The sequence below is a fragment of the Sphaerodactylus townsendi genome, linkage group LG02 (genome assembly GCF_021028975.2).
Source record: "Sphaerodactylus townsendi isolate TG3544 linkage group LG02, MPM_Stown_v2.3, whole genome shotgun sequence".
Classification (NCBI taxonomy): domain Eukaryota; kingdom Metazoa; phylum Chordata; class Lepidosauria; order Squamata; family Sphaerodactylidae; genus Sphaerodactylus; species Sphaerodactylus townsendi.
The window spans coordinates 25374560-25399969 of NC_059426.1; the positions used below are offsets into that span (position 1 = coordinate 25374560).

Here is a 25410-nt window from a genome sequence, read left to right on the forward strand (position 1 = left end):
TCTGTAGGAAAATGCTCTTTAGATTGCATTGTTAATCTCCAAAGAAGTCTATGGGCCTGGCATGGATTTCCCTTCTGCCCTCGGGCTTCATTTGGGGCAGCAGAGAGGACCGGTTGCACTCCATAGAAGCTATAACAGATGCTGTGGAGCCTGATGTACTCCTGCTACTCATGGTTGGTATCGCCCCAACAATATTGTAGGGATGTGGATGCATGGGAAGGATTACTATAAGGCTCTGAACCTGCCATGGTGAGCATTTTCCCAGAGATCTTTGTAGTGTCCATTCACTGTATGTGGCAATAGCCACGGAACCTTTAAGCCTTGGTTATATCATAAGTCATCAGTGTATGCAGGATTGTTAGGCTAGCATTGAAATGGACTGCTCCAGTGGGGGCACTTTGGTGGCCCAGAGACTGTTGTCTGATCTATCCCAACCCTGGGCAGCGGGCATAATTCTGCAAGATGTCAATGCCTCTTCTAATTTTTGGCCAAATGTTCATGCACTGGTATAGCTGCTGAGCTGAGCTGTTTTCATAAGCCTATGGAATTTAATCATTTAGGGAACAATCCTAAGCAGGTTTACTTGGAAGTAAGTCCAGTTTTATTTAATGGGCTTGCTTTCAGGAAAGCACTTCATCCCTTTCTAATAAGTTACAATACTGAGTTGCAGCCAAAAAGCAGCACTATGTAAACTGCTTCGCCCACGTACTTTGTGTTTTCCCTAAACATGTGTTTCATTAACAGAGGAAGATATTGATGGGGTAATAAGTTTAGTGTACATTTCGATTTATTAGAACAAACACTAGCAGCAGTGTGCAATGATGGAGGTGCTGTTTTGTATGCACTGAACAGTGGTAAGCGGACAGTTGCACTTTTTCAGAGCTCTCTATTAGAAAATAGTTTTCAGAGACGTTTCCAAATCTTGCATTTTAAAGAACACAAGACATTAACAGGTGTGAATCCATTATCCAATTACATTGCAATGGGAAAAAGAACAAATGTTTTCTCAGAATATTAAAATTTGCTTTTGAACCAAAATGCAGAAAGACAAGACAGGGCTTAGGCAAAGTATTGGTGAATTATATTTGCCATTAATAAAGCCCACCCGAGTTATATTTCTCTGGCCATTTTAGATGGCATTCACAGAAACGAAGACAGATGGTGGCAGGAGGCACATGCATCCATCCTGGCAGATCTAGGCTAATGCCCAATTGTGCAGTTCTTTCTCAAAAACTGCTATAGCAAACACTCTTTGCAAGTGGCTTTATCCAAGCAAGTAATTGCTCCTGCAATTGGTCTTACTGCTTGGCATGGGATTCTGGGAAAATCATTACCTTTCCTCTGAGCAGAGAAATCAAAAGGGGTATTTTCCCTGATTGCTGTAACTGCTTCTATAATCTTCTGTGATCCTATTTCACATCTTTGATTGTTCCAATTGTTGGCAGAAATCAAGTTTTGTATTGTGTGATTCCCATTACAAATGGACATAAGAACTCAGATCAGAAGGTTCTCATTTTAAATCTCATCTGATCCTGACTCAGGAGAGAGCTGGTAGGGCACAGTGTTATTATACTCAGGTCAGGGATTCCCATTCAGCCCTGAAGTCTACAAGATCACCTTTGGTCAGTCCTTATCAACATACTTTGCAGGGGTGTTGTGAGGATAAAATGGAAACCCCCAGGTATACCACCCTACGCTGCTTGGAAGGAAAATGGGGCACCAACGTAAGGAATAAAAACCTCAGTAAAATGAAACAAAACTAATACATTAAAAATAAATCTGTGACTGTAAAAAATAATTTGTGTGAATTTATTGAGGCCTAGTTTTTTTTTTACAAATGGAACATTCCTTGTGTACAACATTCATTTGAAGAGGCACAGTTCTGCTTTTTTTTGGTAGCACAACATACGTAGGTTGTGATCCAATGTCATGGTATGTACATGCAGAAAAGAATCGTGCACACAGCCGCAGCTACACATTTTGGTTCCGCCTCAGCAGTTACCACTCCTAAGGAGAGAGGGCGGGGAGGGAAGACACTTCAAACAGAATGGTGGCTTGTTTCTTTGGCCGTGAGAACAAACAGAACAGATGGCGCTCCTATTGGTGGCGCGGTTCTTTCTGTCCCTGTGCACCATGTCTTGCGCTCATCAGAGACCACAATCGAGTAAATAACAACTAACTTTGGGCACTTTCACACGTGCAGAATAATGAACTTTCAACGCAGTTTGCAGCTGGATTTTACTGTGCAAAAATGGCAAAATCCACTTGCAAACAATGGTGAAAGTGCATTATTCTGGATGTGAGAAAGTGCCCCTTTGTGTCACTTGGTGGGGCCAAGTGTCCTGCCCCACTGACATCAGTGTTAGTCAACCTTTCAAACTAGTGTTGGCTGTTTTGTGCTCAAGTTTTTCTTATTTTAAAAAGCTTTCATCAGCAGTATTGAACGACAAGTTTTCTGTTAGAACTAAAACACACTGCACAAAATGTAGCACATTTTTTTCCTATCTAGAATAAGCATAAATTCAAAATCAAATGGGCTTTCATCACGGTTTTTAAGGCTTATTGCTGATACCTCCTGCCGTAACAATTTTCCTGGTAAAGCAACGAAAAGCTCAACGAATGAACGTCATTTTACAGAGAAGTCATTTGGTGGTGTTTTGGTAGGAATCAGGAATTTGGTCAACGGAAAATGCCAACAAAATAAGGGTACAGTTGACCACCCGCTGAAATAAACAGGAAATGTACCAATTGGTTGTAGCTTCGCTCAGATTTTCCCTCTGAAGTCTTAAGAGGAAATGTATTCATCTACAAGTACTGAGTCATAAAGTACAATCTTCACCTCGTTTTTGTGTAGCTTTCGGACGCGTCACCCCGCATCCTCTGATGTTCTTTTCAAGCACTGTATTTGCTATAAATGAGTCTGCAAAAACCTAGCCATTATTCCCTTAGATGTCCCACTACTTCATGGTGAGCCCAGTCCCGGCCTTCCTTGTTTTTACATGCTCCTGCTGGAGAACAGTTACAGAAGTCATAAAAACTTTTATCAACATACTTGTGCCTCAACTCATGTCATAACACTATGGCTTCATCCAGGAAAGAGGGTGATGGAATTCTGTGGATCCACCAGCGCCAAGCCAAAGAGGCAGGGCAGCTCTCTCCACCCTAGCATTGGTCTAGCACAGGGGTGTCGAACTTCAGATGTTCATAGACTACAATTCCCATTAGCCCCTGCTGGCGTAGCCAATTGGGAATTGTAGTCCAGGAACATCCGGAGCGCCAGAGTTCGACACCTCTGGTCTAGCAGGTCTCAGCAGTAGGGGCGGGGTGGCGGCGGCTTTCTAGACTTCCCCACGATCTCGAAAGCCCCCCCACACCTAAAAGTTGGCCACCGAATCCTTAGGTATGGTCCTAAGTCCTGACATGGAAATTCAGACATTTCTAGATTTTTGTGATACAGCTAACAGAAGAAAGAGTGGGAGGAAATAAGAAAAAAAAAGGGAACTCTTTAAATGTTTCGTACGACTAAAATGGAGAAAGAATCCAACAAACTAGAACACAGTCAGGTTGGCTGAGAAACAGGAGATGGAACTGGTTGATGGGGCAACTTGCCTTACAATGCAGTGCCTTCCAGGAAATTAAAAGCATTTTAACCAGGTGGCAAACGATACAAAAAATGTCTTCTTGAGGGTTCCATGAAGCTTTCAGGAGGGGGAAGAGTACCAGGATGGAGAAGAGCTCAATCTGGAAATGTAATTAAAAATCTGTATCATACAAGTTGTTATTTGCAGAAACACATGATATGTCAGCTTTTGGCTACGTATTCCTTCTTAGGCGAGTTCAGCTGCAACTTTTAATGCATTGTTTTCTGCATTATATCTGCTAAGGTGGTCTTTACAGTTCAGTGTACAATCACCACCATTAGATTTCTAAGTACTCCTGGATATACTTAAGCCTCAGCCAAACCGGGGAGCTCACAAGTGGCGAGTGAAGCTCGGAGACCAAGATGTGGTTTGTATGTTTAATGACGATACAGTGTTGTTTGTCCCAAGTGGCAGTAAGTTGGGGGGGGGGGGGAATGCAAACACAAGAAATCTTATACTATGTATTTGTCTGACAAGATGTTGCACATCGTGGGCTTGGGAAACAAGAAAACCAACATGGAGCACACACACGTGCAAGTTACACAAACAGCTTTGCTATCTAGCACTTGACTATCCAGAATGCTCGTTCACTCAGCATTCTTTCCTCTATGACCGCACCCACTCTTACCTCTCCAGCTGACCAGACTGATGCCTCTGGCTGTTGCTGGGCTTTTAACTGGCGTAGCCAGATGACCCGCATCTTTGAGTGCCCCCTCCTCCCTCAGATTGCCCCAAGCAGTTGGAGTCAGTCTCCTGGGTATCTGGTTACGCTGTTTGGCTCCACAGCTTTCAAGGGGAAGGGATCTGGCAGGTGGGGCAGCTGTTGCAGCGGTGCCCCCGATGGGGTAGGGTTTAGTGGAAACAGATTCCTCAGGATAGGGGGATGGGGCAGAGCAATAAGCTTGAACATGCAACCACGCAATTGATTAATTGGCAACTCCCATTCCTCGTGAGTGCCAGATAACAAAGCTTTTATTGTAGTTTGTTTCTGGACAACCATGGTCTCACAAAAACTGCTAGCCCACAGGTTGCCCTGTGGAGCTTTAGATTTCAGGAAGACAACAAATGAGGGGGGGAAAAACAGCAGAGAGTTACATGCTATGTATGAAGACGTATGCAACATATACAACAAAAATCGGACATGGCCAGATGTAAACTTAATAGCACAATTCAGATGTGGGGGGAGCATTATGGTGGCTGGGGATGGGGTGGTGAAGATGATGCCACGCCAGTTCCAAAGGGCTTTAGGTGGTAAAGGAAGGAAATTTGGAAAGCCTCCTGCCACCTGGAGGATGGTATTCCTAGGCTGGAATGCTGGCGGAAGCTGATTGAAGTTGGCTTCACCTCCGGGAACCCACACCCAAACCCATGCATCCACTTGGATGCCAGCATAGCTTCATGGCAGCACCTGGGTCTGGCTGCCATGGAACTGTGGGCCACCTAAACTTCAGCATGATTGCTCTCTTGGTATGGCCTTCCAATGCTCCCAAGTGATGTTTTGGCCCTCTCCATCTGGATTGGGCTGGAATTCTCTTGGCATTAACAAAAGACAAGATTAACTAAAAGGAATTCCAGTAGGGGATACCCACTTCATTTTACTTTCAGACAGCAGCCACTGTGTGCTACTTTATGACTATCTAGGTTCTCATTCTTGATCCAAAAAATAGAACTGTTTTAAGAGCAACAATGATAAAATATAATTTGGTATAAAAGAACACACTGAAAGCGTCAGAACCCGGTATGTGTGTATGACTCCTCCCACCAAAGTTTCAAAACTGTGTGCAATAAAAAATATCCAACAAGCGTAAGAGGACACAGCTGACGACGGAGAGAGAAAAATGCTGAGAAGATGGTCTTTCTGGGAAAAGAGCGGATGCCATTCTGAGGTCTTTTTGTGCTTACTGCTCATCTGACACTTCAAGGAATTCCAAGTGCATGAAGACTTATGAGAAATGAGACAAAGTCTGAGGCTTGGGAGCTCACGGTGAGAGATGGTCATAAATAATCACAGCCATCAGGCATCAAGAACATGACCTTGTATTCTCTGCCAAGGTCACCACAAGTATGGCTACTATCTTTCAGCCTGACCATACATCGATGTTAAAGCATGTACCAGTAGATCACTCTCCTTTACAATCACTGCATTTCCCCCCCCCCACTCTGAAATTAATACACTCTCTCTGTTATTTATAACATGAACAAAATCATAGTGCTTTAAAAATCGGCCCTTGACAAATGTCTAAGAATACATACTCAAAAATGATGTAATGTACAACTTCACATTATCTTTAAGGCATGAACAATGGTATATGGATGCAAAGAGCTTTCGGAAAAGCATCATGTCTCCTTTTTTTCTGACATGGCCAGTCCAAGCGCACCACATCAAGAAACTAAACCTGAAGCTAGACGGGAAAGAGTCTTGTGATTCAAGATTTCATAGCAAAGGGGACATTTTAGGCAAGGTTAGTTAGGGAGAACTTCCGTATTTCTTTTGGAACTGTCCATGTCTACTGTAAGCACCAGATACTCTTCAGAGCAACTTTGGCTAACTCAGTACATACTTCTTGTGCTGCATTTTCCATATTTGACTCTTTAAAAGGTGTGTTGTTGTTGTTTTCTTAAATGAAATGACTGCGGCAGAAATGTTTGGGGTCTGGGATAATGCACTTTTGGGTGTCCATTATAAAGATGAATATAAAAGCAAATGAAAGATTTCTTGCAGACCCGCAAACCACCCTCAGCTATAAGAAACATGTTGTGCATAGTTTTTTTTGTCTTTTTTTTTAAAAGAGTGATATGTTACTAGATCTACATTCTCAGTTTACCAGAGTACAAGGGTTTCTACTTTACTGAAGCCAGGATCCTTTCGAAGTTCCCAGTATGAGTCATTAGAAACCCATGCTTCTCTTTGATTGGCATCAAAAACTTTTCTGCAAAGTTAACAAAAAAAAAAAGTAGTTAGACAAAATAAACTTCCATTTAACACTCAGTCTGTGGGCCTCTTTGCAAAAAGCTAAAATCCTGTCAGCTGGTTTTTGCAGGGAAGAGGGGAACCTCTTGGGCTGCTGATGAGCAGCATTTTAGCTTTTCAAAAAGTGCTCTGTGTGCACAGTTTCAAAGGCATTTGCAATAGAAGAGAAGAAGAAGAGTTTGGATTTATATCCCCCCTTTCTCTCCTGTAGGAGACTCAAAGGGGTTTACAATGTCCTTGCCCTTCCGTCCTCACAACAAACACCCTGTGAGGTAGGTGGGGCTGAGAGAGCTCAGAAGAACTGACTAGCCCAAGGTATTAACAAGATACTGTCTCTGGCTCACTATATATATATATTAACTAGACCAAGGTCACCCAGCTGGCGTGTGTGGGAGTGCACAGGCCAATCTGAATTCCCTAGATAAGCCTCCACAGATCAAGTGGCAGAGCGGGGAATCAAACCCGGTTCCTCCAGATCAGAGTGCACCTGCTCTTAGCCACTGCGCCACTGCCACACTGGAACACATATAGCTAGGGGTGCATGAGAAGTCTGTTTCTATATGTTGGATCTAGGTGTCAATAAGCATAAGCATTTATTGTCATTGTGCACGCACAACGAAAATTTACAGCAGCATTCCTCAATGCACACAATTTCAGACTCATACCCCATCCTCACTTTCCCCTTCCTCCACCCATCCCTACACAGCCCCAAACACATCAACATGAAGCCACGGAGTTCAGCATCGCCACAGCTCTAGCGTAGAAGCTGTCTCTAAGCCTCTTTGTCCTGGTTAAAGCAAAGCTTCATGTTCAGAAGCAGCCAACTTCTGGATAGCAGTGCTAGGAGGCAACATCAGGGAAGGCCTTGGCCTCTATGCAACTGGTTGGCTGCTGTGTGATGCAGGATGCTGGACTAGATGGACCCCGGTCTCATTCAGCAGGGTTCTCTTGCACTCAAAGGATTTTACAATATTATTGATTCATGGTAAATCAAAATCTCCCCCCTCTATTTGGGAATTTCCCTTACCAACTTAACTGTTCCTAGCTATCTCCATGGTTTAATGGAGGCCAGATGGTGGTAGAGCCTTGACCCTGGCCAGATGTAATGTGTTACCCTCTGCTCTTAGGCAGGGGAGGGGCTTGGGAATTCCCCATCATGAAAGAAAGTGTTCCTGTGGAACTGGGTGCGAAGAACTGGTTGTTCATGTTCTATTGCACAGGGGTCAAAACTCATAGCCCTCCAGATGTTATGGACTACAGTTCCCATCATCCCCCGCCGGCATCATGCTGGCAGAGGATGATGGGAACTGTAGTTCATAACATCTGGAGGACAGCGAGTTTGACACCTATGTACTATTGCATCCCCCTTTACATCAGGCCTAGGAGCAAATATTTAGAACCCTTACTGATGGGTCTTGGAAGAGCATGCTGATAACCAAATAATTATATTCCTTTTGAATGGTGATTGTAAGGAGATTCTGGAGCCGGTAGCAACATTTTTATGTTTTGTCATCGACAAATGTGCATAAAGGGGTTGATTGTATCCTGCTGTTGTGTTTTTATGCCAATAGCGCTGAACTGAATTGGTAAATAAAATCCATTTCTACACCAGTGCTCAAACTGAGTTTAAAGATGTGTAAGGCAGAACTATTTTTCAGTACAAGGTGCTAGTTGAAAATATATATATATAATCCCTTTTTTTTCTTTTTGCTCTAAGAACAAGAAACATTGTACTTTTCCTACACAATACCTTGTTTGGTTTTCCAGGGTCAAAAACAAAGACAGGTTTTTTTGTAGGTAGGTAATATTAATTTTCCTAACTACCTCTACAGCTATCACCTTTCAATCTCTTTAAAATATGCAAGGAGTAAAAAAATAATAAATTTATTTCAAATTTCCAATCTAGACTGGCAGTGTATGTATCAATAGCAGAGGCCGCTTTCACCGGCTTCAGGGCTTAGCTATGGGGCCACCCATGTGGGGAGACCTGCAGCCCAGCAGGTCTCCTGCCCACCTCCTCCGCTCTCCCACCCCGGGCATTGGTCAGCCAGTCGTCGTCCCCTCATCTCACTTCTTACTTTAGAGCTCTGAATGGGCTCCGCTTCAGGGGAAAGTTAGCCCGGCTTGGACAGCCTGATTGATCTCTCATGATTTCTTAAAGTTGGTATCAATGATCCAAATATTGCTTAAGCAATCTTTGATTCAATTCAAGATTCAATTAACAAATATTGCTTAAGCAATCTTTGATTCAATTCAAGATTCAATTAACAAATATTGCTTAAGCAATCTTTGGAGCATTACCCTTTTAAGAAATCATAGAGACAGGCTGCCCAGGCAGCAGCTTCCCTGAAGCCGAGCCTCAGAGCCTGCGGGGGAAAGTAAAGAGTGAGGAGGACGAGGCGCTGCGCGCACAACTCACAATAAGCGGGGCTCTGCGAGGGGGGGGGAGGGTTTTTGGTCTCTGGGCACCATTTAGACACGGTACGCCATTGATCAATAGGAAATAAATAAACTCCTGAACAAACATACTTAAAAAATTTTGGTATATGTTCCATATTGTTTTCTTCTAAGTAGCGCCGTCGAGTTCTCTGGCGTTCTTCTATCCTTTGTTTTTCTGCTGCTGCTGTTTCTAAGTTCCCCTCCTCCAAAAACCTACAGTAAAAGAATTGGATCTTTCAGTAGAATTTCGACATTCAAGCAATGGACAGCCAAACAAGAAGAGATGCAGACTTTACTCTTCAAGACCTACTGAATTCCTACATGCCAGAAAATGCATAAGATTCTATTAACAAGGATTTCAAACAATTAGAGAAACCTCAGGGGGGAAAAGGGACTCTAACAGATCCATAATCGCATCTACCTAGCATCTTTTCAAGCTCAGCCACAAACATGGTAGGGGAGAGGGGGTGAGCCCCCTTTCATACACACCTATCCAATATTATTTAAATCAAGATTGGGTCTCTTGAGCTATTACAGCCCTCTAAAGAGGAAGAGGAAATACTAGCTTTTGGGTTTTATTTCATTAACTACGTCATTTACTGTTGAGAATGAATTTCTTCTTAAGAAATCAGCATTCTTTCTTTTCTTTAAGATGCAAAGACATACTTCAGTAGAATGGAAGAATGTCTCTCGGGGAGAAGAAGGAACGCCTCTTCTAAGGACATGCCTCCCATTTACAATGCTTATCAGTGCTTGTATTAAAAGAAAAAAAAATCTGTCACTCAGTTCACCAGGGCAGCTCTCCAGCAGATCGAAACATTTTTTAATCCATCAGTCTAACTATGCAATAATCCACCTGTTGCTGGACTACCAAATAATGCTCTCTACTGCTTCTACTCCAGAATAAGAAAGCAAAGTACAGAAGGTCACAAAATACAGATGTTGAGAAACATAAAACATACAGAGCCCACAAACAGTAAACAATGACTATATTCCAATTGTATTTAAAATTAGGGTGACAATTAGGCTGCCAATGATATAATAGTGCACAAAAATTCTGTAAGTTATACAAGGTCCCAAATACAATATCTGACAATGCATATAAAAATTCCCATGTATTCACATCATGTACATTTTCCTTTTAACAAGGATAATATAGCTCAATGAAATTAATTGTGTGTCCACCTGGCATCTGAAAGGAATCAAAGTAAAAAATAAACGCACAAGGAAATTCAATAAGGAGTCATTGAACTCAAAGCAGTAGTCTTAAGAATTAATTTTATTATGTTTGCTAGAAGAATACCATTTTGAAGGAGACTTTGTCAAATAATTATCAGACATTCCTGAAAGACACCGGATTAACCTGGATAGCTTTAAAAGGGGCTTGGACAGAATTATGGAGGAGAAGTCGATTTCTGGTTACCAATCTTGATCCTCTTTAATCTGAGATTGCAAATGCCTCAACAGTCCAGGTGCTCGGGAGCAGCAGCAGCAGCAGCAGGCCATTGCTTTCACCTCCTGCATGTGAGCTCCCAAAGGCACCTGGTGGACCACTGCGAGTAGCAGAGAGATGGACTAGATCAGGGGTAGGGAACCTGCGGCTCTCCAGATGTTCAGGAACTACAATTCCCATCAGCCTCTGTCAGCACGGCCAATTGGCCATGCTGGTAGGGGCTGATGGGAATTGTAGTTCCTGAACATCTGGAGAGCCGCAGGTTCCCTACCCCTGGACTAGATGGACTCTGGTCTGATCCAGCTGGCTTGTTCTTACGTTCTTATGTTCTTAACGTGGTGCACTGTTGTATCATTGGCAAATAATGATGTTAGCATAGTTTTGAGTATTATTGGAACGAATTCCTTGTTTATTATTTGTGAGCGCTAGATAGTTTGTGATTTTTACAGACCTACATTTTGCAGGTTTCTGCACAAGTCTAAAAGGTTTCTGTTCCACTTTTTTGGCATTATTACTTTAAACTAAACCGTCATTGAACAGCTCCTTGCCTTTGGTCTGGCCGGAATCGTGCATCTGTACTTGGGAGAAGGTCTTTGAGTGCAGGATCCAACTCATTCAACTCAATGGCAAACCTTGTAAACCCATAATAACGCTCATAATTGGTTGGCATGGAGCCTGTCGGCAAAAAGTCAGCAGTTAAATCTTTGTGAAGGTAAACAACAGGTTGTGAATCCAGAAGAATGTGTTGCACAAGAAAACAGCGATAAAGCAAGCTCTTGCTCCACTGATGCGCTGCCAAACAAATGATGGAGAACGACAACATCAATTATTTATTTAAAGGATGGGTTAAGATCCACATAACATGCCAGTTTCATCACACGAATTCCAGAGGGGCAGCCGCTTTAGTCTTCTGACTCCACAAAAACTAAATCTTGAGGCACCTCAAAGACTAACAAATTCATTGTGGTCTAATTTTTCATACACACACTCAGGCCCAAATTCCCACTCTATCTTGGAAGCTTGCTGGCTGATTCTGGCCAGTCCAGCCTCAGCTAAACTACCTTATAAGGTCACTGACTGCAGGAGGGATGGACAATGTTACTGGGGAAAGGGCATTATATAAATAAAGAGGGTGGCGAGGAGATGAGGGGAAGCACTCTCAAGTGTTGTACATGAAGCAACCATCTCTTGCTTGGTATTTCCTGGAGGAAATCATTCCCCTCACTGTTTTATGCAACTTGCTACTGTGTGTCAGGATCTGGGACAGCCATTCTCAACCAGGGTTCCCTGGTACCCTGGGGTGCCGTGAGCATGTCCTAGGGGTACCACAGCAACACTACTGCCCCCCCCCCTCATTTTTGTGGTGTCTCCCACCGGTGCCAGAAAAGACATGGAGCTGGCCCATGGGGCAGGGCCTGCCACAAGGTCAGCAGCCACCCCCACCCCCAGTGCTTCCCTTCACCCTGGGAGGGGAAGGGGGTGTGTGTGGCAAGCAGGGGCAATGGGAGGGAAAGGTGGAGGGTGGCGGCAGGGGTACCGTGAGATATGAAGAGTGAGGTCAAGGGTACCCTGACCTCGAAAAGGTTGGGAAACACTGATCTGGGCATTAGAGATGTAGTATAACCTAGTAGTGCGGCCCACACTGATGGGTTATCCTTACACTGAATCTGGCACCAAGGTGCTCCTTATCTGCTTTGGGGGTGAAAGTGCTGTCAAGTTGCAGCTGACTTACGGCGACCCCTGGTGGGATTTTCAAGGCAAGAGACATTCAGGGGTGGTTTGCCATAGTCTGCCTCCACATTACAACCTTGGTGTTCCTTGGAGTCTCCCATCCAATTACTAACTAGAGCTGACCCTGCTTAGCTTACAAGATCAAGCTAGGAGGTTGGATCCAATCCAAGCTGCATATCAGTTTCTCTCCTCAAGAAGAACTGAGAAATATGACCAAATTTGAGGGTTTTTTTTTTTACCTGGCCTCCATATACATTTTGCTGAAGGACCAACTCCACAATACAATCCTTCGTGCCACTTTCCAAACAAGCGATGCACCACTTTTCCCTCTTGGTCCATGATGACACCCTGAACTTCGTTGACATTAGAATTCCAATAATTCACCTGAAAAGGTAGCAAAACAAAGAATCACAGCCTTTCCCCCAATGAATAAATATATCACTCCATTTCAATGTATTTGAACAAGGCCAACAAGAGTAGGGTACACCCAGATCAACTTCTCAATAGATGGACAGTGATGGAAAGCAAATCAACATTTAACACACCATCACTCCTGCTGCTGAGTATTCAACTGTCCCCCTAAAGTCCACTTAAAAGACTAGAATCATGTTCAAGTTCCAATAAGAAACCCGGACAATAAATGAAGTAGGAAAATAAAGAAACTTCCGGAATTATATATGGTCAGTTCTTTTGTGTGTGTTGCTGTTTGGGCACCCGGTCTCGAAAAGGTTCACCATCACTGAGTTAGAGGTACTATTAGTTGGTGCTATGTTAAATCACCAGATCTTTTACTATTTATGAGAAGGAAAGAAAAAAGGAGAAAAGAGAGAAAGGGAAAAGGGAAAAGGGAAAAGGGAAAAGGGAAAGGAGAGGGAAGGGAAAAGGGGAAAGGAGAAAAGAGAGGGAAGGGAAAAGGAAAAAAGAGAGGAAAGGGAAAAGGGAAAGGAGAGGGAAGGAAAAAGGGGAAAGGAGAAAAGAGAGGAAAGGGAAAAGGGAAAGGGAAAGGAGAGGGAAGGAAAAAGGGAAAAGGAGAAAAGAGAGGAAAGGGAAAAAGGAAAAGGGAAAGGAGAGGGAAGGGAAAAGGGAAGGGAAGCCAGCATGGCTAGAATGTTGGATGAGGATTTACAAGACCCAGGTTCAAATCCTTATCTGGGTGATCTTGGGCTAGTCACATAGCTTAAGCCTAACCTACCTAACAGGATTGTTGTGAGAATGAGATGGCCAAGAAAAAAAGGATTAGCTTTGGGTCCCCATTGGGGAGGAAATTCGGGTATAAATGAAGCAAGTAAATAAGTTACCTTGACAAAGGTGAGTTTACAAATGCAGGCACTACTTTTTGTGTTTCTAATGGTTACTTCTCCATAATGTTCTATCCATCTCCTTCCACTAAGGATGTTGTGTATGCAAGTAGTAACTTTGTTCCATACGTAACAATCCCCGTACCTGGAAAGAGAGTTAAGTTTAGTGGCTACGCTTCAAAATCACAGGACCTAAATCACTGCTGACTCACATATAAATTAATAATATCCTTCAAAAATATGCCGACATCCATTATACAAGAAAAGTACGACAGGGCAGCACCACAACTGATTATTCTCATGTACAGCATGATAGGATCTTAAACCATTCTGTACAACCTGCTTGATGTAAATGCTACAGTGCCAGACTAGGATCCAGGAGAACCAGTTTCAAAATCGTTTTGTGCCATGGATGCTCGTGGGTGACCTTGGGCTTCTTGCACTCTCTCAGTGTAACATATTGTCAGGTCTTGAGACCGAAGTCAATATGCGGACTCTGGATGCTAGATCAGAAGTCTTTATTGATAGTACCTGGCTTTCAGAAAGCCTGTTCTGCCCGGCTAGGAAAATACAGTTGCCTTTATCCCCTCAGAGATCCTGCCATGAATCCCCCCTCTCTGATTTCCATGGAATGTGAGAATAACACAAGGGAAAGGGAGATGTTTGGGAGTTGAGCATCTCAAGGCCAGCGCAGTGACAGTTCTCAGCCACCTGCCACCCCCTCCCAGTGGGAAGGTGCCAGGGTAGCATCTAGTTAGCTACAGTTGCTAGCCTCAAAGGAAAGCGAAAGAAAGAGAAAGAGCCATTAACATATCAGAAGGTGGGGACAGCTTCCCCCCTCCCCACAACCAGGTGTGAGTCCTTGCACCTAGTTCAGCACTTTGATGGCAGGAGGGGCACATGCTGACACATATCTCACAGAACTGTTGTAAGGATAATGTGGAAGAGGGAAAAATAGTGTGATAAGCTGCTTGGGATGAAAGTTGGGTATTTTTTAAAAAAAGGAGGTCAGAATGATGGAGATGCAACCATAACCCTATAACAATCATGTGACAGAGCAACACAAGTCTTTGCATGCTTGGGGGAGGGGGTGCATCTCAATAATAATACCATTATTTATGCTTTTATTCTCACAAGAACTGTGTGAGGTAGTCTGAAAGATAGCGGGTTGCTCAAAGCCACAGGGCAAACTTCATGGTTGAGTGTGAGTTTAAATGAAATGTCTTTGATTCTAAATTAATTATTCTTATAATACTACCCCCACTGCTCCTGGCTGCAGGCGAACCAAGCAAAACTGCGAACAGAAGCTCTAGGTAGACTCAGTTGCTCACATGCAAAGAAACTTCTGGATAAGCAAGCACATTATAAAATTGAAAATTTGAAAACATTCTCACACTGAGACACACATTTCCTTATGTGTGTGCGTGTTTGTGTGTGTGTGTGTATGTATGCGCGTGTGTGTATGTGAGAGAGAAGGTACACATACCACACTCTTAAGAATGTGAATTGCTTTGCAAAACCTCAGACTTTAAAAAGAAAACACAGGTCACTCTCAGTTACCAAGTGATAGTACATCCTTACCTTTCTACGGAAATTGTTTAAGGAAGTCCAAAATTTTACAGGTAAACATTAACGTGAGCTGTACAAAACAAGTGCTCTGTACCACTAAGGAACTACCATAAATAGCCGGCATAATTTTCAAAGCTGCTTAAACAAACATAAATGCAGCATCCACTAATAGCTGACAAGGAGGTTCAGGCTCCTAAAAGGTTCCTGGTCTTTTGTTAACATCACCAACTTCCTCTTGTATTCCTCCACCTTTTCTAGCATTGGTTCTGCTGCGTTGTTCTTCCCTGTTCACCTGTGATTCCAAGGGATTAAATCGACTCCCTTGGGCTGTAGTTCCAAAACAAAAGAATGCACAGGAACAATCAGAGAAACTGCTTACTTTGGAAGAGTCACATTCAGTGTTCCAATTGGGAGGATTTCCATTGACTTGCCCCAGAACTTGTTTTTCCACCTGATGTCTGAAAAACAGAATGCACGTTTCAGAAAGCTTAAAATCCTTCAATTGGTAGAGATCAGTTCATTGTGCCATCTAAGTCCTGTTCTGAGCAGGCTATTCTGAGGACCAAAACAAAACTGTTCATTTTTCTCATTGCCAAACATGAAAACAGAAACCGAAAACAGCCGTCCTTGCTGCTATCTTAATGAACTGCACAGAGGAAACTGCCTGGGATCCAGAGAAGTGTTTCCAAGACTGGGAGTCTTTCTGCCTGTGCAGTGCGACATATAAAAGAGCCAGCGTGAAGTAGTGGTTAAGAGCAGGTGCACTCTAATCTGGAGAACTGGGTTTGATTCCCCCCCTCTGTCACTTGAGCAGTGGAGGCTAATCTGGTGAACTTGTGCACGCCAACAAATGCCAGCTGGGTGACCTTGGGCTAGTCATGGCTCTTTGGAGCTCTCTTAGCCCCACCTACCTTACAGGGTGTTTGTTGTGAGGGGAGGGGAAGGGACAGGAGATTGTCAGCCCCTTTGAGTCTCCTTACTGGAGAGAAAGGAAGGATATAAATCCAACTCTTATTCTTCTTATACTGAATCAGACTCTCGGTCTATCAAGGTCAGTATTGTCTTCTCAGACTGGCAGCTGCTCTCCATGGTCTCAGACATGGGTTTTCTACATCAATTACTACCTGGTCCTTTAAACTGGAGATGCCCGGGATTGGACATGAGACCTTCTGCATGCAAAGTAGAAGCTCTTCCACTGAGCCATGTCCCAGGGCTTTTTGGCATCCCTGCTCCTGCTGCAGCCCAAAATGCACAAAATGCACACATTCAGGCTGCAGGAGGAGGCCAGAATTGTATGGTCCGCAGACAGAAATAATTCCATCTGCCCAAAACACTGTGAAGGATCCCGGTCACTAATATATATATATTTTAAAATAGTATATGTGATCTTCCATTTTGGGCTGCTGTGGAAGGTGTAATGTAAGAAAAGTGCACTCTGCACGTAGAAATCTTTCTACTTTTTTCACAGGAGGGGAGCAGCAGTGGCGTAGTGGCTAAGAGCAGTGGCTAAGAGCAGGTGCACTCTGATCTGGAGGAACCGGGTTTGATTCCCAGCTCTGCCGCTTGAGTTGTGGAGGCTTATCTGGGGAATTCAGATTAGCCTGTACACTCCCACACATGCCAGCTGGGCTCTCTCCGCTTTTCGGAGCTCTCTCAGCCCCACCCACCTCACAGGGTGTTTGTTGTGAGGGGGGAAGGGCAAGGAGATTGTAAGCCCCTTTGAGTCTCCTACAATCACACGCTCAAAATCTAGCCCTGCTGTATACTTAGAACAGCTTGTTAATTATAAGTGCAGATGGGTCATGACAAGAGCAAGGTGCAACTCATTCCCCTCTGTCTATCTTCAAGGTCGTTTCCTTAACATCCCACAAAGTGAGCGTTGTTGTCGGTACTGTCCCAACGCTATGGACTCAATCCCTCATATCCTGCTTTACTGTTCGAGGTATAATGACATTAGAACCGATCTGGGAGCTTTACTACCTCTAGAATTTATGTTTTTCTCAGACAAACTAAAAATGTCTAAGCTATTGTACAGCCCTAATGTAGAAATTTCTGAAGCAGTTGCTACATTTTTAATCCATGTTCTACATGATATATAACAATGATCCTGTTTTTGTACTTGGAATGTATGGTACTTCTGGTTTATGCCTAAAAAAGGTTTTTGGATTGGATTGGATTGAAGTCTTCTACAGGAGAGAAAGGGGGGATATAAATCCAAACGCCGCCGCCGCCGCCTCCTCCTCCACCACCACCACTACTACTCCTACTCTTGAAATGCTGAACTAGATCCAAGCCAGTAAAACAGATTTTCCCCTCCTTTTAAAACAGTGGTTCTCAACCCTCTTAATGCCGTGACCCTTTAATACAGTTCCTCATGTTCTGGTGACCCCCAACCCTAACATTTATCCATTTTTCAGACGGAGAACACTGATGCAGAGAGTATTAGGCGACCCCTGTGAAAGGGTCGTTCGACCCTCAAAGTGGTCCCGACCCCCAGGTTGAGAACCACTGTTTTAAAACAAAGTATGAACAAAAATGCTTCTACCTTGCCAAAACACAAAATTCTTGGATTCACAGTGACAGGCCGAAATGGGTGGGTGGTGGCTAACCTAGAAGGGGAAAAAAAAGTTCTGGTGAGGACTGCCCGAAACAGGACAAAAGACATTTATTTTTATCATCAGCTCTACCTATACAAAATAGACTGTCTATGCAAAATGCATACATGCAAAATATTATAAAGAGAGCTTTCTTCTAAACTGGACTTAGATTTACAAGGCGGCAGTTTTTCCAAATGCTTCAGGAAATAACTTTGTATTAAAAAGCAAAAACTATGTATCTAAATTCATACCAGCAAATTTTAAAAAATGAAGAGGAAATTTGTCTCGGTTTAAAGGGAAGTCTCCCTGCCTGCTCTCCGTGGGCTTTCTCCGAAAGCGATTTTACCTGCTCCGCAAAAAATCTAAATCCTTTGTCTTCCCTAATGGTCTCGTAGGTCTCCCCGAGCACAGGGTTGAAAGGCTTGCTTCCTGCTCTGTAATACGTGGAGGCATATCCTGAGGTGGCAAAAGCTGCAATCAGGACCTGAGAAAAGAAACAAAAACAGCAATTAAGGGAAACTGCAGGAAAATGGGTCTGTAAATGATGCTCAGCTGAGAAAATCAGGACTGGTACAAACATTCCTTTTTCTGAGCGATTAAAGACCACTGGAACCCTTAATACTAAAAGTTTCCTGCAACAGTCAGTGGAAAGGGATATCCCTGCCTCTCCCTTCCTGCTGCAACCCAAAATGATCCATGAAATGTTGCTTGTGGAGGCACACAGGACCACCACCACCCCCCACAAGGAACAGCACAAAGCCAGAATCAGGTGGTCGCAGTCAGGGGAAAAAGAATCAGCAAAAGGTGCCCCCTTTTCTGGGCCAGTTCATGGGGGGTGGGCCTTTGAGCAGAAAGTTCCTACACCACCTTCGTCCCACAACCAGTCATTCATATCTTCCTTCCTTCCTTCCTTCCTTCCTTCCTTCCTTCCTTCCTTCCTTCCTTCCTTCCTTCCTTCCTTCCTTCCTTCCTTCCTTCCTTCCTTCCTTCCTTCCTTCCACCTGCATGCCTCCTACTGCTTGTGCATCCTTCCCCCCTTTGCTGTACTCCCTCTGCCTTTGTTCACAACTGTTTGCAGCTGTATCCCCAGAGGCACCAGACAGTGTGTGCAGCAAAGAGCAGCGTGGAGTGACTCTTGGCCCCAGCAGCTGGCCCACTTCAGGGAATGATGACACTGGTCCCGCCCTTCCCACGTCTGTAATGATAATTTTCCTTGGATCCAAGACACAGTCTGTACAAAGATTCTGGGATTCATCTCACATTACTTATTGAAGGTTACCCTAGGCCCATGGTGGCAAACCTATGGCACTCCAGATATTCATGGACTACAATTCCCATCAGCCCCTGCCAGCATGACCAATTGGCCATGCTGGCAGGGGTTGATGGGAATTGTAGTCCATGAACATCTGGAGTGTCATAGGTTTGCCACCACTGCCCTAGGCTTTCCCACATTCTTCTTTCATCACGTGTGCCTGCAGTGGTTTAGTGTTTTCTTTTCTTTTCTGCTTTGTGTTTTGTTCCCTCTAGAGGTCACTTTAGTATTACGTTGCTCTGACTCTGGCATATTTCCTTCCACTTTAAACGTGCAGGGAAATACTCTGGCGACACAGTGGTGTAATATCGAAGCAACCACTAGGGGGAGCAAAACATATGTGGAAAAGAAAAAAACACACCAAAATCAATACTAGAACAGAAGGGATGAAAAGAAGAGTGCAGAAAAGCCCACTGCGTCGGGAACAGTCTGATTATGATGCAGTATAAAAATGGTCTGAATATCAATAAAGCACATTTTGGTTCAACTTCCAGATACAGAAACTAGAGCACTGTTCGAGTGGATGTACCTAAAATGGAGACAATCTGGAAGGAACCTGTCTCATCAAACAAATGGGACTTGAACAAAAACATTCATTTCAAATGGAGACTGCAAAGCAGAACCAGTAAGCAATTTGCTCCCCGTAAGAATGTTCTGCACTTTATTTGACTCATACAAATAACAGCAATATCACAGAAATGTACTGTTGAGATCTTTAGTGTGTATGAGGAGGAGAAATACAGGAATGATCATGCAGTGCAAAACATAACAAGGATGACACCCTAATACTTCAGACTTGCTACGAAAAGTTACTTAGTACTTGTCGTAAGGGAAATGTGAACAAGACAGTTTTTCACTGATTGCACATCTAGGTTTCCCAACCCAACTTTCAGACCATCAGCCACAAGTCACACCACTGGGAACTTGTTTCGCAAACATGAGGAGGCCTAATTTGGATCGGGGCCACAGCACAGGGTGACCTGGCCTGCTGGGCTCACGGAGCGTCAGATTACGACTGATAAAAGGCACAGATGCAAGAGAGGAAGAAACTGAATACTGAAAGCCTTATGTTGAGTCCAGAGGAACAGGTCTGGGAAGAGGCATTCCAGGGTCATAGGTAGGTCAAGTCAGGAAATCCAGTCTGAGTTCCAGGTTTGCAAGCAGGTGTGCCAGAAGGCTGTTAGGCTTTCAACAAGGTTGCTCCTGCAACTTCCACTTCCCAGACCTGCCCCTTATATGTATGTGCTGCAGCTCAGTCTTGATCCTGACTCAACTCACAGCATTCTCTGTTTTGCCTTAGGGCTTCCAAACTCACACTGCGCCTTTTAGACTGCAGTTCCTGCCAGGTACGCAATCTCAGCTGCCTTGCAGACTCAGGTGAGCTAGGTAGAATGTTAGATTGGGCTTCAGTGGATGGAGGTGCTTCTGCAAACACTCTTGACTTCCAACTAGTGGCGAAGCCACCAGGGGACGGGGGGAGGGTGCGCAACGCACCGGGCACACGATTTCTAGTCACATGGGAGGCGGAAAAATCCCCCCTCCTCCCGCGCCTCCCTGCGCCCCCCCCCCCGGCACCCCACCCCACTTACCTTTAGGAATGGAGCAGGCCAGAAGCCTGCCTGCATGGCCTGGGCCTGGTGGGAACTACATTTCCTAGAGGCCCCCAGCCACTGAAGCCCAATCGAGCATTCTACCCAGCTCACCTGAGTCTGTGAGGCAGCTGAGATTGCGTACCTGGCAGGAACTGCAGTCTAAAAGGTGCAGTGTGAGTTTGGAAGCCCTAAGGGGCTCCTGGGAAATGTAGTTCCCACCAGGCCCAGGCAACACAGGCAGGCTTCTGGCCTTCTTCTCCGGCCTGCTCCTTTCCTAAAAGTAAGTGGGGTGGGGGGCGTGGGGGGGCGGAGGGCGAAGTGCAAAAGCCAGAGTGTGCACTGGGCGTACTCTGGTCTAGCTACGCCTCTGCTTCCAACCCTTGACTTGGGCCAGCTCTATCTGCATACTATGAGGCTTCTGGCTGTGCTTGAGGCCCAGTTGACTGAGGCTCAAATACAGTGGAGTCATCCTACCAGTGCTCCTCATCAGAGGACTTCTGACTGACTGACACAGGGGAGTCAGGGTTTCAAACTTACAACTGTGCAAGTTCTTCATCCAGAACGGTTTGGGAAGGACACGATTTTCCCATTTGGGGGCTGCCTGTATACATTTGGGTCATATATAGGACACATTCTCCCATAAAAGGAGATGCATGAGTTCCTGTTGTACATATTCCACCAGAAGCAAAGAATCAAGCCAATCACACACTCATATTCCCTACATCTCTGTAACATCCAGAGTCACTCTACAGGATGGCTCAGCAAATCTGGTTGTCTGTATCTGTCTGCGTAGCACTTGTCCCACCCTCTATAGTCCCATCCTCTAAAGATAGGAAAAATAGGAATTGAAAGGTAAGTTTGTGAAAAACGCAGGGGAAGCCAGATGAAGAGGAACATCCTCTCCACTAGACCCACCCATGTTTCTCTCTCTCAGGCCCCTTCTGCGCATGCAGAATAATGCACTTTTAATCCACTTTCAATCCACTTTGCAGCTGGATTTTACTGTGCAGAATAGCAAAATCTACTTGCAAACAATTGTGAAAGTGGATTGAAAGTGCATTGTTCTGCATGTGCGGAAGGGGCCTCATACATACACAAACACACATTCCCCGCCGGCTCCCAGTTCTTCAGTATTCAGTCTCATACAGTAACTACAAGGACACCCAAAACAGGTCAGAATGGAACTGAATGGAAAGTGAGCAGATATATTCTATGAAAAAGCTCTAACAGACAGCAAGGAAACTGCGGGACATGTAAGTGTTGTGCCCTATCATGGTTGCTACCATGCGTTCGTAGACGTCATCAGACTCCGCAGCCTTGTCCAGCAGTTCACTGTATTCCAGCTCTTCACAAAGGTGCTGCAAAGTGTTCAGAGGTTCGTTGAGCTCCACAGGCATGGATACTTTGGAGAGATCCTTCCCAATATTATTTCTCAAGATGTTCCAGAGATTGATGTTACTAGTGTCGGGACAGGGGCTCGGAAGACACGTTCGCCGTCCATTTCTGAAAGCTCCTCCCGTCAGTTCTCCATTTAGTACTGGAAGAGAAAACAGAGAAAAAGCTTGAATATGGAATCCTTTTACATTGCCATAATAATATACACAACAGGTCGTTGGTTTGAATTCAATCAAGTTTCCAACCTAAGAGACATTTCATCCCCAGAAACAACCCTGTGAAGTAGGCTAGGATGAGAGTGTGAGGCCAAGAGCACCCAGTAAGCTTACACAACTGAGTGGGGATTCTTATCTTGGTCTCTCAGATCCTAGTTCAACCCTCTGACCTGCTACACAACGCTGCCTCTCACGCTGACACAGGCAAAAGCCCATACTATTCCACAAAGGGAACGTCCATCTCTAAAATCCCTAAAAAGATCATGGCTTTCTACAACTTGTGCTTGTTCAACTGCATACTTTGCCGAGAAATGTTGTCTGCAACACTGGTGTTGTCCTCAGATATGTTATCACTCACATCACTGACGTACGATTCATCATCAGAAGCCTGAAGCAGGAAAACAAAGAGATTAAATGACTATGATGATGATTAAAGTGAAAACATAAACAACTCATGTATTGTCGAAGGCTTTCAGGGCCGGATTCAACTGGTTGTGGTAGGTTTTCCAGGCTGTGTGGCCGTGGTCTGGTAGATCTTCTTCCTAACGTTTCACCTGCATCTGTGGCTGGCATCTTCAGAGGTGTAGATACACTGCTGAAGATGCCAGATACACCTCTGAAGATGCCAGCCACAGATACAGGCGAAAAGTTAGGAATAAGATCTACCAGACCACGGCCACACAGCCTGGAAAACCCACAACAACCAATAAACAACTAACTGCAGCAATTCACGTCCCTAGTAAGATATACTTCCTTCCCCTTCCTCCCGCAACCATGTCCTGTACAGTATACTTCCTACAAAAATCCAGCATATGGTGAGGAAAAAAGAGGTAGTTTCTCTTTTCTGTGCTTGGCTTTTGTAGATTGGGAAGGCAATTATTCCTTTTCTGCCTCATCCTCCAAGTTCTCTGTGGAGGAAAATAGGTGATTTCTTTTCTGTCTAGAAATATATTTTTTTTGCTGCAATTAGAGAGGTTCTCACCAGATGGGAAAAGACTGCTCGCCCTCAGGATTATTAGGTGGACAAACTAAAAATATTTCAAGCAGAACATGAACATATATAAAAACTGGTTCACCTAGTAAAGTAGTTAAGAATGGAGACACAAAGGCCAAACCCACAGCTGCGACCCCAAAGTAACTATCTATAAATCTAATTCTGAGGCAAAGGAGGGACCACACAAATAGCATGGGGAGGAAATTCCCCCTCAACATTCCTCGTAGATTCCCTGCTTGTAAGAATACTGAACACATCCTCCAGAACGATTCACTGCAAAATAAAAAATTAAAGAAAAATAATCTATACAGAAGAATCTTCAAGTAAGACAAATGAGCATCCTAATCCTTAATGTAAAAGTAAGAACATAAGAACGAGCCTGCTGGATCAGACCAGAGTCCATCTAGTCCACCACTCTGCTACTCGCAGTGGCCCACCAGGTACCTTTGGGAGCTCACGTGCAGGATGTGAAAGCAAGGGCCTTCTGCTGCTGTTGCACCTGAGCACCTGGTCTGCTAAGGCATTTGCAATCTGAGATCAAGGAGGATCAAGATTGGTAGCCATAGATCGACTTCTCCTCCATCAATCTGTCCAAGCCCTTTTTAAAGCTATCCAGGTTAGTGGCCATCACCACCTGTTGTGGCAGCATATTCAAAACACCAATCACATGTTGCGTGAAGAAGAGTTTCCTTTTATTAGTCCTAATTCTCCCCCCCCCCCCCAGCATTTTTAATGTATGCCCCCTGGTTCTAGTATTGTGAGAAAGAGAGAAAAATTTCTCTGTCAACATTTTCTACCTCATGCATAATTTTATAGACTTCAATCATATCCCCCCTCAGCCGCCTCCTCTCCAAACTAAAGAGTCCCAAATGCTGCAGCCTCTCCTCATAAGGAAGGTGCTCCAATCCCTCAATCTTCCTTGTTGCCCTTCTCTGCACTTTTTCTATCTCTTCGATATCCTTTTTGAGATGTGGCGACCAGAACTGAACACAGTACTCCAAGTGCAGTCACACCACTGCTTTATATAAGGGCATGACAATCTTTGCAGTTTTAAGTGAGTGACTGAAGGCACCACATTGTTCTACGATACAGTTAAAAAGCGAAATACGTGACAAAGTTTGAGTCTTGTGGCCCCAGAGAAGCACACTCAGAAAGGCCACACTTTCCTGCGGCAGAGTCCACTTTGCGACTTCGACAAACAGGTTCTGTCTCTCAAAAGCGTATGCCGTCAAAAACATGCTAGTCTTCAAGGACAAGTGTGATTTTGGTTGCAGGGGAATAACGTGGCTACTCCTCTGGAATTTCAGCCAGGATCTTACTGTCAACCAGAACTATAAATCTATTGAAAGCTAAAGATATTATAATGAGAAAGGGTACGGCAGAACAGCCCCCCAGTACCTCGTTTTCTGAGGAGCTTGCAGACAGAAGCACCTCTTGTGCGTCAAAGAATTCAGAGACCGATTCTGACATCGAAAGCCTGCTCTCATGAGAAACTTGCTGAGAGAGTGGTAGACTCACATGGATCTGTTCACTAGCCTATAAAGGAAAAAAACACAAATACACAAGGTGCAAATACAACGGCTATAAAGCTCACATGCTGCCTCTGAAGCATCCCCCATGATGATCATCTACTAAATGCACAAACTGCCTCTTACATATCCTCTCTCTCACTCTCTTCCGAAAACTGATTGTATAAAGAGGTAGCGAAGTTCTCACACACTTTGCGCAGCTAACAAGCTGGGAGCCTAGGAATGAAAAGCAGTAAGTCTGTGTCAGGATTGCCTTTTTCTGCCATCGGAGAAGAAGAAGAAGAGTCTGGATTTATACCCCACCTTTCTCTCCTGTAAGGAGACACAAAGTGGCTGACAAGCTCCCTTCCCCTCCTCTCCCCACAACAGGCACCGTGTGAGGTAGGTGGGGTTGAGAGAGTTCCAAAGAACTGTGACTAGCCCAAGGTCACCCAGCAGGAATGTAGGAGTAGGGAAACACATCTGGTTCACCTGATAAGCCTCTGTCACTCAGGTGAAGGAGTGGGGAACCAAACCCAGTTCTCCAGATTAGAATCCACCTAGCTCTTAACCACTACACCACACTGGCTGAGGTGCAAGGATGCGGGGAAGGGGAAGCTGTCTTCACCTTCTGATATGTTAATAGATCTTTCCCTTTGCTTTCTCTTTCCTTTGATGCTAGTAACTGTAGCTAA

At 44.3% G+C, this 25410-nt stretch overlaps 1 protein-coding gene across 6 annotated transcripts in view; it reads right to left on the reverse strand.

Moving 5' to 3' along the window:
- Positions 1-1795: 1795 nt before the first annotated feature.
- Positions 1796-25410, reverse strand: part of OSBPL6 (oxysterol binding protein like 6) — a 141946-nt gene continuing 118331 nt past the window's right edge. For 5 of the 6 annotated variants that reach the window (XM_048485413.1, XM_048485409.1, XM_048485410.1 and 2 more), the window contains 11 exons: positions 24606-24743; positions 22514-22601; positions 21887-22140; positions 18046-18183; positions 17648-17711; positions 15482-15560; positions 13534-13678; positions 12475-12619; positions 11053-11179; positions 9142-9264; positions 1796-6571 (listed from right to left, as the gene is read on the reverse strand). In XM_048485413.1, coding sequence (XP_048341370.1) covers positions 6463-6571; positions 9142-9264; positions 11053-11179; positions 12475-12619; positions 13534-13678; positions 15482-15560; positions 17648-17711; positions 18046-18183; positions 21887-22140; positions 22514-22601; positions 24606-24743 — 1410 coding nt within the window. In that variant the 3' untranslated portion in view covers positions 1796-6462. The remainder of the gene's footprint in view (positions 6572-9141; positions 9265-11052; positions 11180-12474; positions 12620-13533; positions 13679-15481; positions 15561-17647; positions 17712-18045; positions 18184-21886; positions 22141-22513; positions 22602-24605; positions 24744-25410) is intronic. The other variant, XM_048485411.1, reaches the window with a different exon arrangement.